At 42.0% G+C, this 15,078-nt stretch overlaps 1 protein-coding gene across 9 annotated transcripts in view; it reads right to left on the bottom strand.

The window, feature by feature from the left end:
* UNC5D (unc-5 netrin receptor D) overlaps positions 1-15,078 on the bottom strand; it is a 529,465-nt gene that overhangs the window by 63,397 nt on the left and 450,990 nt on the right. For 4 of the 9 annotated variants that reach the window (XM_038560130.1, XM_038560129.1, XM_038560126.1 and 1 more), the window contains 2 exons: positions 7,041-7,226; positions 3,235-3,612 (listed from right to left, as the gene is read on the bottom strand). In XM_038560130.1, coding sequence (XP_038416058.1) covers positions 3,235-3,612; positions 7,041-7,226 — 564 coding nt within the window. Of the gene's footprint in view, positions 1-3,234; positions 3,613-7,040; positions 7,227-7,982; positions 7,998-15,078 lie in introns of all 9 variants that reach the window. The other 5 variants (XM_038560128.1, XM_038560123.1, XM_038560132.1 and 2 more) reach the window with 3 other exon arrangements.

The raw sequence follows: 15,078 nt of genomic DNA on the forward strand, positions 1-15,078 counted from the left end.
AGAGACATTCAGTCCTTACCCCTTAATTTTTAAAAATTTGACAGAGAGAGAGAGCACAAGCAAGGAGAGCAGCAGACAGAGGGAGAGGGAGAAGCAGACTCCCTGTTGATCAGGGAGCCTGATGTGGGGCTCGATTCCAGGACCCTGGGATCATGACCTGAGCCTGCTTAAGTGACTGAGTCACCGAGGCACCCCATGTTCTTATTCCTTGGCTTGGATATAGAAGCAAGGGAGGCAACATCAAGCAAGGATGCAATTTAGCAAATTACTTTAGCAATTACCCCAAAATAATAACTTCATTGTGCTCCCATTTTTCTTTTCCCATTCTTTTCTTTTTTTAAGGTACAATTCACATGCAAGAAATTGTACCCATTTTTAGAGTACAAATTGATGTGTTTCTGACATGCATTCTCTCATGTAATGACCACCATGATCAAGACATAGAACACTGCCATTTCCACAGAGTTGCCTTGTGCCCTTTAGAGTCCAATTTTTAATTTCCAATGCAAATGGTCATGTTTTGCTTTCTGACGTGTTGGTTAGCTTGCCTTTTGCAAACTTTCAAATAAATCATATAGTGCATGTAAAATAAAAAAGTAATGATGGCTCATTACATCAATAACATGTTGTACAATGCTTGGCACAGAGTAGGCACTCAAAAAACATCCTGAATGGATGAAGTAATAGGATTCAAAACTTTTTTTTTTTTTAAAGCCAGGTTCTGAGACATGGTCTCTTCTCTAGATCGTCAGTGCCTGATGGTCAACTCCCATATCAAATCAGAATAAATATATGTGTAGACTTTTGAGATAGGGCTGTTTGTAGAACAGATCATATCTCATTCCTTTCAAGTCAGCTTAATTCCCTATGTTCAGATTGAAACATTATTCATAATACTCCTAAATACGACCTGAATCTACAGGATCATTAGAGCTTTAAACGATTTCATCTTTCCTTCAATCAGAAATTTTATGATTATCTTTTGAACACACTTCCCTCCTCCCACTTTAAACATGCAAATTGTAAATGGAGATGGGACATAGTCAAACACAGAGGCAGGGTCAAGATGGGTGGTAGTGTGGGTGGCGAACAGTATCTTATGAAGAATGAAAGGTGTAGTGGGGAATCCTTATGCCTGTGGGCCCCTAAAGAAGTGTCCATTTTCAATATGTCACTTCACCAGTTACTTCTGATTAAAGAAACATACTCTCCCCCAAACTCCACCTGCTACCCTGACAGCCTTTTATTTCATATGACAACAGAACCACCTGTCTGAATTTCTTGCTTCATATTTTGCATAATAAATGATTTCTACAGAGTGGGGGCCATCCCATCCCTTTTGAAAAATCATTGCCAGGCACCATACAATAATCTGGGAGGATGGCATTAGAACAATTTAATTGCCGTGCCTTGCTTCTTTACACTTATCCCCCTAGGGCATATTTTGCATTTATGTTCTGCAAATAACATAGCATATGTTTCAATTCCCCACACTTATTTTTCCTCAAACTCATTCCCAGTGAACAGCTTCAATCTTGTCCAGGGCTTCTTATTAGAAGCTTTGAAAATGCCCTTTTGCAGAGGAAGTGTTTGGGAATCAGGCAATGCCATCAGAACTTTTAGATTTCAACACAAGTGCTTTTTAAGTCAGAAGGGAAGAAAAAGAAAAATCTGTTTCATGATTTCATCTCATGTTCTTTGATGAACGTTAAACAAGCAAGGCCAATGAATGGGTTGATCTTGGCATGCCTTCCACATGTGTAAACACACACAAAGATGGGAAGAGAGAGGAAAAGTGTGGGCCAGTTTATTCAGCAGATAACTACTGGGGGCCCCTGAAGTACCCCATACTGAGCTAGGAAAAGAATTCTAATCACTATATCCTGTTCTCAAGGAGGGGTTTGCATCATTTTCTTTTCCCAAAACCCACACTTCTAGTTTATAGATTCTTACAAGAAAGGTACTTGGTAAGCATGACTGACTGACTCATTCCACATTGAGCCTCCTGACTGCCAATTATGACCAGGGAGGATTACGTCACCCGTTGATTCTTGCGCACGTTTAAACGAAGATTCTTACCATGTCCTAAGACATCAACCAAGGAAGATTTTGAGAACTGAGAATTCAGAACACAAAATCATGAGCAGGCCTGCATTGGAGGGCTATTTCTCAGGAAGCAACTGAGGCAGGAGACCATGACATTTCTCAACTTGAACCAAAGCGCGGGGTCAAGTCACTAAGCTGCCATAGGGTCAGTTAGCTGCAATGGGAGCTTCAGACTAGTCCTACTGGAGATTTCAATTTAGAGGATAAAAGGATTGATCTGGAGAGGGTGGTTAGCTGTAGCTCAGAGGGAAGGCTGTCGAGGCCCTGATGATCCTGATTCAATGCTGTCTGACTGTTCTGTCACACTTACTGACAAGTGTGCTCTTTCCTTTCAGCAGCCAACCAGCAATGATTCACAGCACTACCTAATTCTCGTTGCTTAGAAATCAGAGACAGTGCCTTCTCCTGCCACCCAGTTAGGTCTTAGATGGCAACTCTGAAGACTAATCCATAGATAGGATGCCATTTTAAAAGTGACCTGGTCTGTACACCCTATGTGTCCTTATCAAAACATCGGGAAAATCTCCCTTCTCAGCAACAGGAGGAAAAAAATTCTTGAGAACTAATTGTGTGCGTGATATAGCCCTGGACTTGAAGTCTGCTTTCAAAAGAACAGCTCTGTACCGAACCTGCATTCTTGCTTATCATAAAGTAACATTAAAGCAAGGTCTATGGCCACTGACGGTGTTAGGTCCCTTCCGGAGGAAATTTGACTCCAGGTGTCCTTCCGCTAAATTATCTACTAGTGTATAAACCACGTTTGGCTACAAAACATGGTATTTCTCAGTCCTGTCAAGGAATGTTTTCAGTTAGTGCTTCCGGATCATGTTCTAGGGAATATATTTCAAGGGGGCTTAAGCTCTGGGGGCCACGAAAACCTTCTAGCAAATATGGCTGTCAATTCTAACAGGGCATCAAATAGAGCGGACCCTCCACACTGAGGTGAAGATTGCCAAATCTAATCTGTGTCGGTTCTGGTTTGCTGTATAAATCAGGGAGCCTTAGGGATCCACGTAAGTAGCAAAGACGGTAAGGATCTTAAAAATGAATCTCATGAGACATAATTACAGACACATAAAACATTTAAAAGAATGTTCAGAAATACACAAACGCACACTTGACACCCACCTGTATTTGGCATGACTAAGCGTCCTCCTAAGTGGCCGAAGACCCCAGTGGTCCTCAGTTCTGTTCTTGTGGGGAGTGATGACAGATTCTGGATGTAGGGTGTTTTATTTCTGGGATGCATTGTACTAAAGCTGCGGTTGTTTCCGTGGGGAAAAGTCCCAGAATGATTCTTGCCATGGTACTCGGCTCTCTCAGACACGCCCAGGGACACCATGAATGAGCTCTGAACTTTGACTTTGATGTCGGACAAAGGGTTAAAGAGTGAGGCCTCTGTCATGAGCTCCTTGTCCAGAGGGTCCTGGAGGCAGATGGGCCCGCTATACGTTCGGCTGACCGTGAGGTCTGGTTGCATGGAAGAGTTCAGGAGCAGGGAGTTACCTGGTGAAAGAAAATCATTCTGTCACTCAGAAACTCAGAGGCGTCACAGTGACCCCCTTACCTCTGCCTCTGCCAACTGTGTAGCATCCGTGCTCTTGCCAGCTGCCCTTCAGGGCTGCCCCGAGAATCTATGGCAGCTCTCACAGGCTGGACAGGAGGGACTGGGGCCTTGGGATCAGGAGCTCTGGCTTGCACAGTGGATCTCTGAAAGCCGCTGACCCGAATCGCTCCTCTTGCAGAGCTCCTCGGAGGCCATCTTTTCAAAACAAGTGTTCCTGCCACCCCGTCAGGCAACTCACTCAGGTATTATTGTTTATGTGATTATCTGAACTGGCAAAGAGAAGCTTAAAGGAAAAATAAAAAGGAGGAAAGATGTTTTGCAATCCAGTTTGGAAGCAAAAATAACATCTGTTCCTTTTAAACGGCCAAGGGTGACACAGCACGGTGACTAGGTAGGGCTGTTTATAACCAGAGCGGCCCTGGCGCCAGCACATCTCACGTGGAATCCCGGGCCGTTTCTGGAGTTGGGAGAGGAAGTGATGTGTCCTCAGAGCAAAAGGGTCAGGAGACCCCATGGATCACGCCATGTCTGAGTAGTCAGTCTGCTCTAATAGCGCATATGTCACTCTGACAGGGAAAAGAGGCCCCACACGGGCAGAGCAGCTGAGAAAGGCTTCCTTTCTGTCTTGAAACAAATGAAAAAAAAAAAAAAATCTTTACAAAAACATGAGAAATTGGACTTTCATCTGTTCGGGCTCAACCGATTTTTTTTTTTCTAGGCCAAATATTAAAAAGAAATGCTGTGCTATTTTCTTGTGATGAAGTAATCTCATTTATTAGTAAATAACGAAATAACCCCCGGTCCCAAACCTCCCACCCATATCAGTCCGTCAATGCGACTTCTCAAATTGAAACCCAAACCATATTAAACAGTTTTCCTTTGGGGCCTGACAAAATGTTTAAAGTATGATATTTTTGAAAATGTAGCAATTCTAGGCCATATTGTATTAGTCGCTATTGTTCTTCTAACTCATAATTTGTAGCAACGCCAGCAGGAAATCTATAACCCTGGCTTTTCCCACCTCTTGTGCCGATGCTCTAAGAATCCAAAATCATAGAGGAGGAGGTTCAAAATGAGATGAAATGGCTTTGTAGATCTAAAGGCTCCTTGATGATGCTTTTTTTTTTTTTTTTTTTCATGCTTGAGGCTCTGGTGCCAAGATGCAGGCACAATACAGGAGCTGTGCTTTTTAATGGAACGGCACTGAATTCTATAGGTCTCAGCCTTGTTCTTGTTTATGGCCTTCCCTGGCAAGAAGCAGGACTTGAGAACCATGGCACATCTGAAAAGAATTCGGAACAGGCCCTTCCACCAAGACCTGAAAAATCATATTGCTGAGTCTCACGGCTATTTTATCTCAAGCCCTCACCTCCTGGAGCTCTCACCACCTTTCTGGCCACTTTTAAAAGACCTTTCTCACTTATGTGAAGCGAAGCAGCAAAAAGATTTCCTAGAGTTACACCTAAGTCTAACTTAAGGAGAAAATGCCTAATTATACAAATATTTATCTATGATAAGAGTCCATCTACAGTTTAAAGAAAGTTGGCTGATTACCCCACGGTTCCCTTTGGAAATCCTTTTAAAACTTCCTGGTTCACTCTAAGTACGGCATTCTGTTGAAAAGTCTCATCACCATTCACCTTCTGGCTTTATTTGCTCAGAAGGGATGTCTCTCAAGACAACAGAGGTGAAAATAATATGAGAATCAATGTGAGGTGTATCTTCACAATGACTATAGGGTAGAGTAGAATTTTAATAAAAGAGTTTTGCTTTAATCACTAGCTTTGGGATATTCTTAGTTAAAAATAAAAACAAAATGGTGAAGTAAGTTTGGAAAGGCTATATATTCTTTTAGAGATTCACAATACAATGTAAGCTCTAAGGAGACCCACTATGGAGATATGTTTCAGCTTATGCAAGTCAGCATTCTCAAAATGTTTAGGCGAGGGAACCACCCCCTCACCTGCTGCCTGCTGTTCTACGGAACACACTGGCATCCTGTGCCAAAGTAAGAGGAAACCATTAGCTTGTAGACTCCTATTCATTACATTTATTGAGCACCCTCTATATGCCAAGGGCTTATAATCCTTGTTATTCCAGGTTACTCCATCCTCAGGAGGACCCTCTGAGGTGGATACAAGTATCCCCATTTTATAGCTCTAAAAATTGAAACAGAGAAGATAATCAATCAACTACATCATATAGTAATTTGGGATTAATCTATTTGACTTCAAAGCCTCTGTCTCTGAAACAACTGTATTTCTTTTGTTTTAAAATGGTATGGTCTGAGATACTGAGATCTTATTACTTGATGGAAGTATTTCCAGTTTCTTATGCAGTATAAAATCAGTTCTTTTTTCAATTTATTTCTAATTAAATCATATCTATTAAGCTAGGTACATATTTGTATAATCATATCATAACTACTAACAGGATGTGTCCCTTTCTGAGGCCAAGCAGGCTCAGACCTGAACCTCTGGGGCCCAGAAATGAGTGGCAGGCAGGAAAGCATTTTGTCTCTACTGGCCATCTTCCAGTTTCTACCATGTTCGGGTTCAACTTCAGAACCGGTCACTACTCAATCACTGCCAAGCAGTGAAACTTATTCGTCCAGGGCCATGGGCAGTAGAGATGCACAACAAATAGAAATAAAGGTGGTTAATATTGACAGGAAGGGTCAGGGTGGAAAATTTTCACCCTCTAAAAGGAGATAATTCCTTTTATTTTATTTTTTTTCCAAAACCAATGTATGGCTCATCTCTATCTTGCAATCAGAAGCAGATTTGGTTCATATAAAGAGAATTATACGACTCCGTTTTGAAAATGAGTCTTGCTATAGTTCAACATGATAGATTCCCTTCTTCCTACAACAAAAAATTGGCTCGACTGGGCAACAGGTAAGAGTCATTTAGGCTAGGAACTTCATTTTTCTCCCTCTGCTGGCTAGGAGAGATTCTCTAAAGTCTTTTCCACTTCTACAAAATAGAACACAAATAACTCTACCTAATAAAGAGTATAATTCATATGAATGGGAGATTATGGTGAAATAGTTGGTCCTCCTCGGGGCCAGCTTGTTAAAATAGAAAGTTGGATAATCTGAGACAAAATAACTTGCTAAGTTTATTCCATATCAAAGATGGAAGAATGCTGCTCATGGTAAACTGACATCCATTTACCCTCCTAGTAGCCAAGGACTGAGGCCGACTACCCCACAGAGCCTAGTTTCCTAACATGTAAAGACAATTAGGTAGCGGCTGTCAGTGCCAAGAGCTACCTTCACACAGGGCCGGAGAGCACTGGGCATCCTGTGTGAGCGTAGTCTCTATGGTCCTGAGGACGAGGTGTTGAGGGGACCTACGCCGCTGACCTTGACGGACCGTTTTGAAGTTGAAGGTCTGGAAGCCACCTGTCAATGCAGAAGAGTCAATGACGTCCACGCCATAGTCACTCTGGCTCCGTCTATAAAGGGTGACGCCAATGACCAGGACTGCAACGGCCACCACAGCAGCGCCCAAGCCCGAGTACAGAGCAATGTCGCTGGCATTCTCAATGCCTGAAAGACACAAGAAAAATCCTAAATGGCCAACATGGGCACAGAGCTGAAGAGCCACCCTGGGATACCAAATGAATGCTATTGGATTTTTGGAGCTACTGCTCAGAGAAAATGACAAATGCAGCTAGCTATAAGTTATACTCTCACACATAATCATGTTTCTCAAATACCTGTATAAATCAGATGGACTCTAGTCAAATATCTTGACTGCATTAAGGTAGCTTACCACATCATAACATCTTAAAGAGAATCAATTTTGCAAAGAATATAATATTTTTCAAGGAAAAACAGACAACTCCTTAATTTACTTGGTTTAGAAGTCATATTTACCCACAAAGTATTTTTTTTGGCATCTTATTTTTATTTGAGGGGGGACATGAGATCCACATACAATGACAAAATATGAGCGAACTGCTCTGCTTCTATATGACATGGGGAACATGCATTCACAGAGAGTGGGCTGGGGTGAGAAGGTCATACATGGTCTAGGAGTCAAGAGAGAGAAGACCAGAGCTCACAAATAGGGATTTTTAGCTTTGGCACAAATCATTCAGTTTAAGAGAACATCGACAACATTAGCTTAGGGTATTTACAGTCATTATGAGAGAATTTCTGTTGTGAGATATGGAGGTGTTGGTCCTAGGTGCTCCGATGTCCATGGTCAATGTTTTCTAGCACCATTTAAATGCTAGACTTAATACGTTTTTTGTGGAGGAGGACTCATCTCTAAAAGGGCACATGCTGTTTCTCCCATACCTCTCCTACTCCATCCTATTGAATGCATAGGCAAAGCAAAAATAAGAGCGTTAGTTGTATTGAGAATGTGGGTGTCTCCCCAACCCCCAAGATTGGTGTAGCTTCTTTCCATTTTGTTGCCCAGTTGTACTCTGGGTGTGGTTCATTCCTGAAGACATTCATAATGGCTACTGAGGTTCAAAATGAGATTTATCCAAGACCACACAACCCTGAAAGAGTCTTCATCTTGGTAAGTATGTGGAAGGAGAAGGTGGCCACTGCTAACTATGTAATTCATCTCTCTATAGATGATGGGGTGCGTACACTTAATAGGTCCCAAAGTAATTACCCTGTCACCCTGTGTTGGGTTTAGAGGCTAAAATAGAGCTATCATATATTCACCTTGTAATTGCATGGTGCTTACTATGCATTCACTGCAGCCTAATATGGTACTTATGTTATCAACTGAGTACTACTAACCACACAGGTAAAACAAATTTATTTTTGACAAAGTTAGTGGGCTGTAAAATAAGGCACTACCAAATTAAAGAGCAAATGAGGAAATCAAGCAGAACCAGTTCAGCAATAGGGTAGTTAATACATACAAATAATTTGTAAGGGAGTGTAACCATCTAAAAGAACGGTATCTGAAAGGTTACAGGATTATAAGACACTTGGAATAACCACAACAGCCTACAAGGTGCTGAGACACAGGGCATGACTCAGGTTTTAATTCCAATTCTATGGTGGTCCCGCTGGGAAAGGAAAAGGAATGGAGGCTTCTGGGTGGTGGTCTGCTCTGATCAACCAGAAACACACACGTGGTGATGGGACCTGACCCCAGGGTTCCAGCATCTGTCTGTGTCACATAGAAAAAGGGAAGGGCAGCTACGGTCCCACTTAGGCTCCCACCCTCCCTCTATTCAATTAAGTTCCTTGGAGGACATAATAAAGTAGAGAGAGGACACGTAACACAACAGAGTACCAGGGTACCAGGAGTAGTGAGACAAGTGTGGATGGAAACCAATTAGCCTTCCCCCTGCTTCCTGCCAGTTCTTCAGGCACTACTGACGGATGGCACTATTGTCTTAAAGGTGTATCTGGGGAGAACACACCTGCTCATTCTATCTCAGCACAGACAGAGAAACAGCCTGGCCATGTACTGAATGCAGCTGCTGAGTTGGCAAAGTAGAGACAATGACCCAGTTAGCTTCCAAGGTGCTAAAACAGGCAGGAGCAGAAGCCAGGATGATGACCAGGACAAACTACTTCTGCTGGAAATGGACATCTGTAGACATGAATATCTCTAGATGAAACCAAGTAGTGGGAACAGGTTGCGTCTGCTCCTCTGTCTGCCTGTCTGATTCTTTGTTTCCACCCCCTTACTAGCCAGACAACCAGAATTCTCTTTTTCAGACACAAACCCTGTTAAAGGACCCTACATATGCCTTCAGAGTGAGATTTAAATGTTTGATATCGTTCAGTGCATTTCCCAGGAATATTTGCAGAATCTATTTGAGTTAAGTCGAGTATGAAATACTGTATTACAGAATTAAAAAAAAAATAAGTATGGGGACTTTGGGGATGGGGGTTGGGGGTGAAGGGAGAGAGACTCGTATGGAGGGCACTGTGTCCTTACAAAGCTCACCCTGGCACTTGGTGGGGCAGTCTAATCCAAAAGCCAGAAGTCAATCGACTCCTAAAGGAAGATAAGCAATGTGGTATTTACTTTACAAGAACAATCTATCTTGGGAATGAAAAACTTCATAATCTAATAATTTCATTTATTCAACAAACATTTGTTGAGGGCCAACCATGCCATGGAAATGAGGATGCATGGGTGAATTAACATATTCTTGTTACTTGTCCAACAGCAGTGATGGGATTCTGACAGAGGCAGACACAAGTATTCGAAGCCACATCTATGTGTACTGAGAGATTTAATCAGACATCCTTACCCACAGCTCAAACCCTTCCAAAGTCGGGCCACAGTGCTTCTTTCTTCTTCTTCTTCTTCTTCTTCTTCTTCTTCTTCTTCTTCTTCTTCTTCTTCTTCTTCTTCTTCGCTCTTTTCTTCTATCTATCTATCATCTATCTATCTATCTATCTATCTATCTATCTATCTATCTATCCACTTTTGCTTCGCCTTATTCTTTTGTCTTTTTCTTCTCTGCTTCTTTATTTTCTAATCTGTCCTCTAGGAAAGGAGAGTGGTTTCTCCTCTAGGGATTGCTGCATGCTTACAAACATAGTTGATTCACTTTTCTTGTGTATTCAGAACTGGCTCCAGAAGAATCTGAGATTTAGTGCCATATCATCCACTATGACTTCATGGGAAGAGGGTGGAAGCAGAGTGTATGTGTGCACACATGCACATAGGCACATACTCAACTCTTATGCAAACACTGAAAGCCACCACTGCTCCTTCCCAAGAGGAGTCTTTCCAACAACATGACTAACTGGGGCTGCCACTACCCAGGCACTGATGGCTTTCTCCATGCTCTGCTTTGCTGCATTGCCCTACACCCCAAACTCAACTGTAATTTACCTGTCGGGTGGATGGATGACTGCTAGCAAATGGCTCTGTGTGGCAGGTCATTGTAAAATATTACCCCCTCCCCCTGGGCATCTAGGTACTACTCATCTATCAGGTGCCAGCTCCAGGCCCATCTCCTCCAAGAAAGTAACCCTGGCCTGGAGGATCCAGCCAACCCTGCCAACCATGTTCTTCAAAATTCCAATATCACTTAGGGTTCCTAGAACTCATTTTGGATTATGCTTTCTATTGTTTAATTATCTGAATGCCAATGCATTCTCTCTAACTGCTTTAAACGCTTCAAAAACAGTAATATCTCTACAATTTCCAACATAAATTTGCAGATCTTTGCAACTATTTATTGATTGTTTACCTGGTCTCCAAATGCAGCAACAGTCTGAGGTTGATTACAAAACTCCTACCGCAGGGACTCTCTTTACATTAACACATATATATGTTTATACCTGTCTGCTTACTCACATACACCTGTTGAAGGTCTGTTTGCTCACAATGATTTTTGAACAAAAGCACCGATATCTTGTGACTGATAATGCTGTTCTGCTTTCTGTGGGCACAGGATACTTTTCTCCGACCTTGTTTCATGAATGAAACCTTACATATCAATATGTTATTGATATCTTTCCTATGTTTTCACCCCCATTTTCCTTGATCCAAGAGTCACAAAAGCTTTAGGCAAAAGCATGGAAGGACCCAACATGTGGTACAAAAAAACAAAAACAAAAACAAGCCTGTTGAGTAGGGGAAGAGAAGGAAAAATAAGATGAAAATAGAGAAGGAGGCAAACCATAAGAGATGCTGAACTCTAGGAAGCAGAGCATTGCTGGAGGGGAGGGGGGTGAGGGGATGGGGTAACTGGGTGATGAGCATTAAGGAGGGCACATGATGTGATGAGCACTGGGTATTATATATGCAACTGAGGAATCACTAAATTCTACCTCTGAAACTAATAAAAAATTGTTGCATAAAATCTTACACCTTAGAGAAAACAAAACTGAGAATGGACTGAGAAATCTCTTGTATTCTAAATTAGTCAGGAACTACTGTGGAGTAGGTTCGTTGCTGGAAGGAGTGTGGAATATCTGCAGAGAAAGGCTGCAAAGAGGGGATCCCTGGGTGGCGCAGTGGTTTAGCGCCTGCCTTTGGCCCAGGGCGCGATCCTGGAGACCTGGGATCGAATCCCATGTCGGGCTCCCAGTGCATGGAGCCTGCTTCTCCCTCTGCCTATGTCTCTGCCTCTCTCTCTCTCTCTGTGTGACTATCATAAATAAATAGAAAAAAAAAAAAAAAGAAAGGCTGCAAAGATTAATAGAGAGCTGGAAATTGGGACCCTGGAGAGGACATGTTGATGGGTTCATTTGGCCTGGAGAAGCGAGAGCTGTAAGGTGACTGGAGGTGATCTTTAATGCACAGACTATTGTCACAAGAGGAGAACAGGCCCACAGTAGGCGCTCAGTGACCCTTCCTTTATGATGATGCGAGTAACCAACTTTTTGCCATTTTTTAACAAGGACTGCAGAGGAGGACATGGCCTTTTATTGTAGCAATTGGGGCTCTGGTTAGATATTCAAATGACCTTTTCAACAATGAGGGTTGTTAAAAAAAAAAAGTGTGAGGGAGACTATAGTTCTGAAGGAGACTGAAATTTCCTTTCAGAAAATCTCTGAAAAAAAAAAAAAGAAAAGAAAAGAAAGCAGCACGACTTAACAACAGTCTGCAGTCATTTCATTTATTTATTTTTGGTCAAAGCTGGTGAGAAGGAGCAAGTGGCCTTTGAAAGTCCCTGTGAACTTCCTAGGGTGAGGAACAGGCATCAGCAAGTTCCATGTCTTTAGGAATTTAGAGGAACCAATCTAGTGCCCAAAGGACTAAATATAAGGGCTGTTTACTCTGCCCTTTTTCACATGACTCCCATGTGAAAGACTGATTATTGCCACTAATTAATGGGAATATAACTAAATTCTTGTGTTATGAGCTTAACTATATATCAGGTTAAAATCTATTTTATATAATTAGATAGTGACACAAAATAAAGGAGTACAGCAAATGCTTTTCTAGAATATTCTATCTCCCATTAAATATTATAGAACAACTACTGCTACCGTTTCATGAGAAAAAACAACATGAATTGGCATCTAACAGAGATGGTAAAATACTGAGGAACCCACACCATCGAAATTCACAGGGAGGCAAAACAAATGGAAGACGAAAGAAGTTGTTGCTGTGCTCACTCCCCTGGAAGGGCAGCTACCGGCCATCTCAGCACCTGCCCCTGGCTCCCTGCACAGCCAGTGCTGTGGCTAGAGTCATGTGCCAGAATATTTAATTAGATGGTGAAATATAACAGAAGTTACTGTTAGAGTGGTTTATCCTTGCTGTCATTGAGAAGTAACTTTTTTAATAACACATCAGAAAATAGCTTTGAAATGGCCAGCCTTGGCCAACCATGGTGAACAATCCCAATTATATTTGCACTGCTTGGAATCTCATAACCCCTTAACCAATCAACACCTCAGCTCTTCTAATCTCCCGTCAAGAACCTCATTATTGTTATTCTGGTGACTGTTGTTTTACTGTTGCAATGAATGACAAAAATAGCCAATTCTTCAGTGTGCTTACTACGTGCCAGGTGCTGTTCTAGTTCAAAAGGAGCGCTCCTGCTCACCTGCTCTTCTTTCCAGCTAAAGACATGGTGACCGTCATATGTGAGCCCACTCCCCCACAACTCGAAATTCCTCCACTCCTGCATGCATGAGTGCATCCACTTCCCTTTTCTCTGTTCCTGTAGAGATGCTCATCATCTGGGTCAGACTGGCTCTGATCCCGCCCTCTCTTGCCTCCCTCGGGACCTGGACTCATTCATTATTCCCTTTTGGTCTTGCATCTTCAAATTTTTCCTCTGCACCTGAGCCTTGCCCTCTGCCTCCACACACTGTCTAGTCTTCTTAAATCACCTCTCCACCAAATCCTTCTCCAACTTCCTCTCAGATAAACTTCTCAAAGGCGTGGTCTTCTCTACACCCATGGATTCTTAGCTCTTTGTTTAAAAAGAACTGAAAGCATTTTTTTTTTAACATTGAGCATTTCTTTTTTTAAAATATTTTACTTATTTATTCACGAGACACATAGAGAGAGAGGCAGAGACATAGGCAGAGGGAGAAGTAGGGTCCTTTTGGAGAGGACCCCAGGACCCCAGGACCCCAGGAGCATGATCTGAGCCAAAGGCAGATGCTCAACCATCGAGCCACCCAGGTGCCCCAACATTTAACAGTTCTTAATATGTGTTTTCTTAATACATTTCTCTAACCAATTAACTGCTGTCGCTTATGTTAAGGGAATAAATAAAATACATGTATAAGGTGAGAAAATGTTTTAGGAAGTATAAAAACAGTATGCAAGGAGAAAATGCATTCTTCAACTACTATTTTTCCAGAAGTTATCTTGATAGTATCTTTGGGATCTTTGGGGGGGGAAATGTGAATGTCCTTCACTTATCTTTTTTACTCTAAAGGTTCCGCGCTATATTTCTTTTACTGTATTTTATTTTGTTGTGGGTGGTCCACATACAATATATTGTAGGTCTTTCCTATCAGAACCTAGAGATGCACTTCATTTCTTTTTACATTCGCCTCACCTGTTGCCAGGCCATATGATAATTAGTCCAGGATTTCTATGTTTGAATATTCTCTTACCCTTTAAGATCTGTCTTCCTGCCAAATCACTGTTCTTTCTTGAAGGCTGTTTACAATGTGTGCCTCAACAGTAATGTCTTTGTCTTCCTCTTTCCCACTGCTCTATAGCAGTAGACAAGCCAAGCCAACCCTTCTTCTAGAGAGAAAAAGAATGTTCCTTAAACTTGATTCCCCTACCATCTTCTTTCTTATTTAGTAACTACCTTTCATTCTCAAAGTTCTATAGACAGACTTGAAAGCTCAGTTCTTAGTCCCTTTCCTTGCTCCATGCCAATCTAATTGGATAATCGCTCACAGACAATGCTTAATGATTTCCTTGATGCCGAACATTCCTCATTAGAGATCTCCTGCCTCATCTCTTTCCTGCTCTGTGGACAACACCACCTGCATGTTGTGCTAACATCACAAATCTGTCTTCTGACTTCTGGATTCATCACTTTTACCTCTTCAAATGTTTTCTTCTCTCATATTCCCTTTTTCAGGTAATGTGACACCATGAGTGAGACTGAAGACTCATCTCTCATTCCGTCCCCATTTAGTCCTTCCCCCAAACCACTCACAAACCTTACTTGTTATATTTCCAGCGCATCTCACATCTCAATTTCAATAGGAGACACTCCACTTGACACCCTCAGTGTACAGGCTCGTCTTACCTCGTACATAGTCTTTGGTCACTGAGAGCCATTTTACACGTGGATTAGTCCTCCCAAAGACAGTTCTGGTACTGCCACTCCAACACCTTTCAACGACTCTCTAGTATGAATTGAGTCCGCTCCAGGAGGGACTTATATTATGGCTCAAGATGCTTTATGCTCTGCACCATCCCATTTTTCAAAAGCTTTCATCCACTTCTCATCCACATGGACCCTAC

Source organism: Canis lupus, chromosome 16 (assembly GCF_011100685.1).
Source record: "Canis lupus familiaris isolate Mischka breed German Shepherd chromosome 16, alternate assembly UU_Cfam_GSD_1.0, whole genome shotgun sequence".
In the NCBI taxonomy this organism is placed as follows: Eukaryota; Metazoa; Chordata; class Mammalia; order Carnivora; family Canidae; genus Canis; species Canis lupus.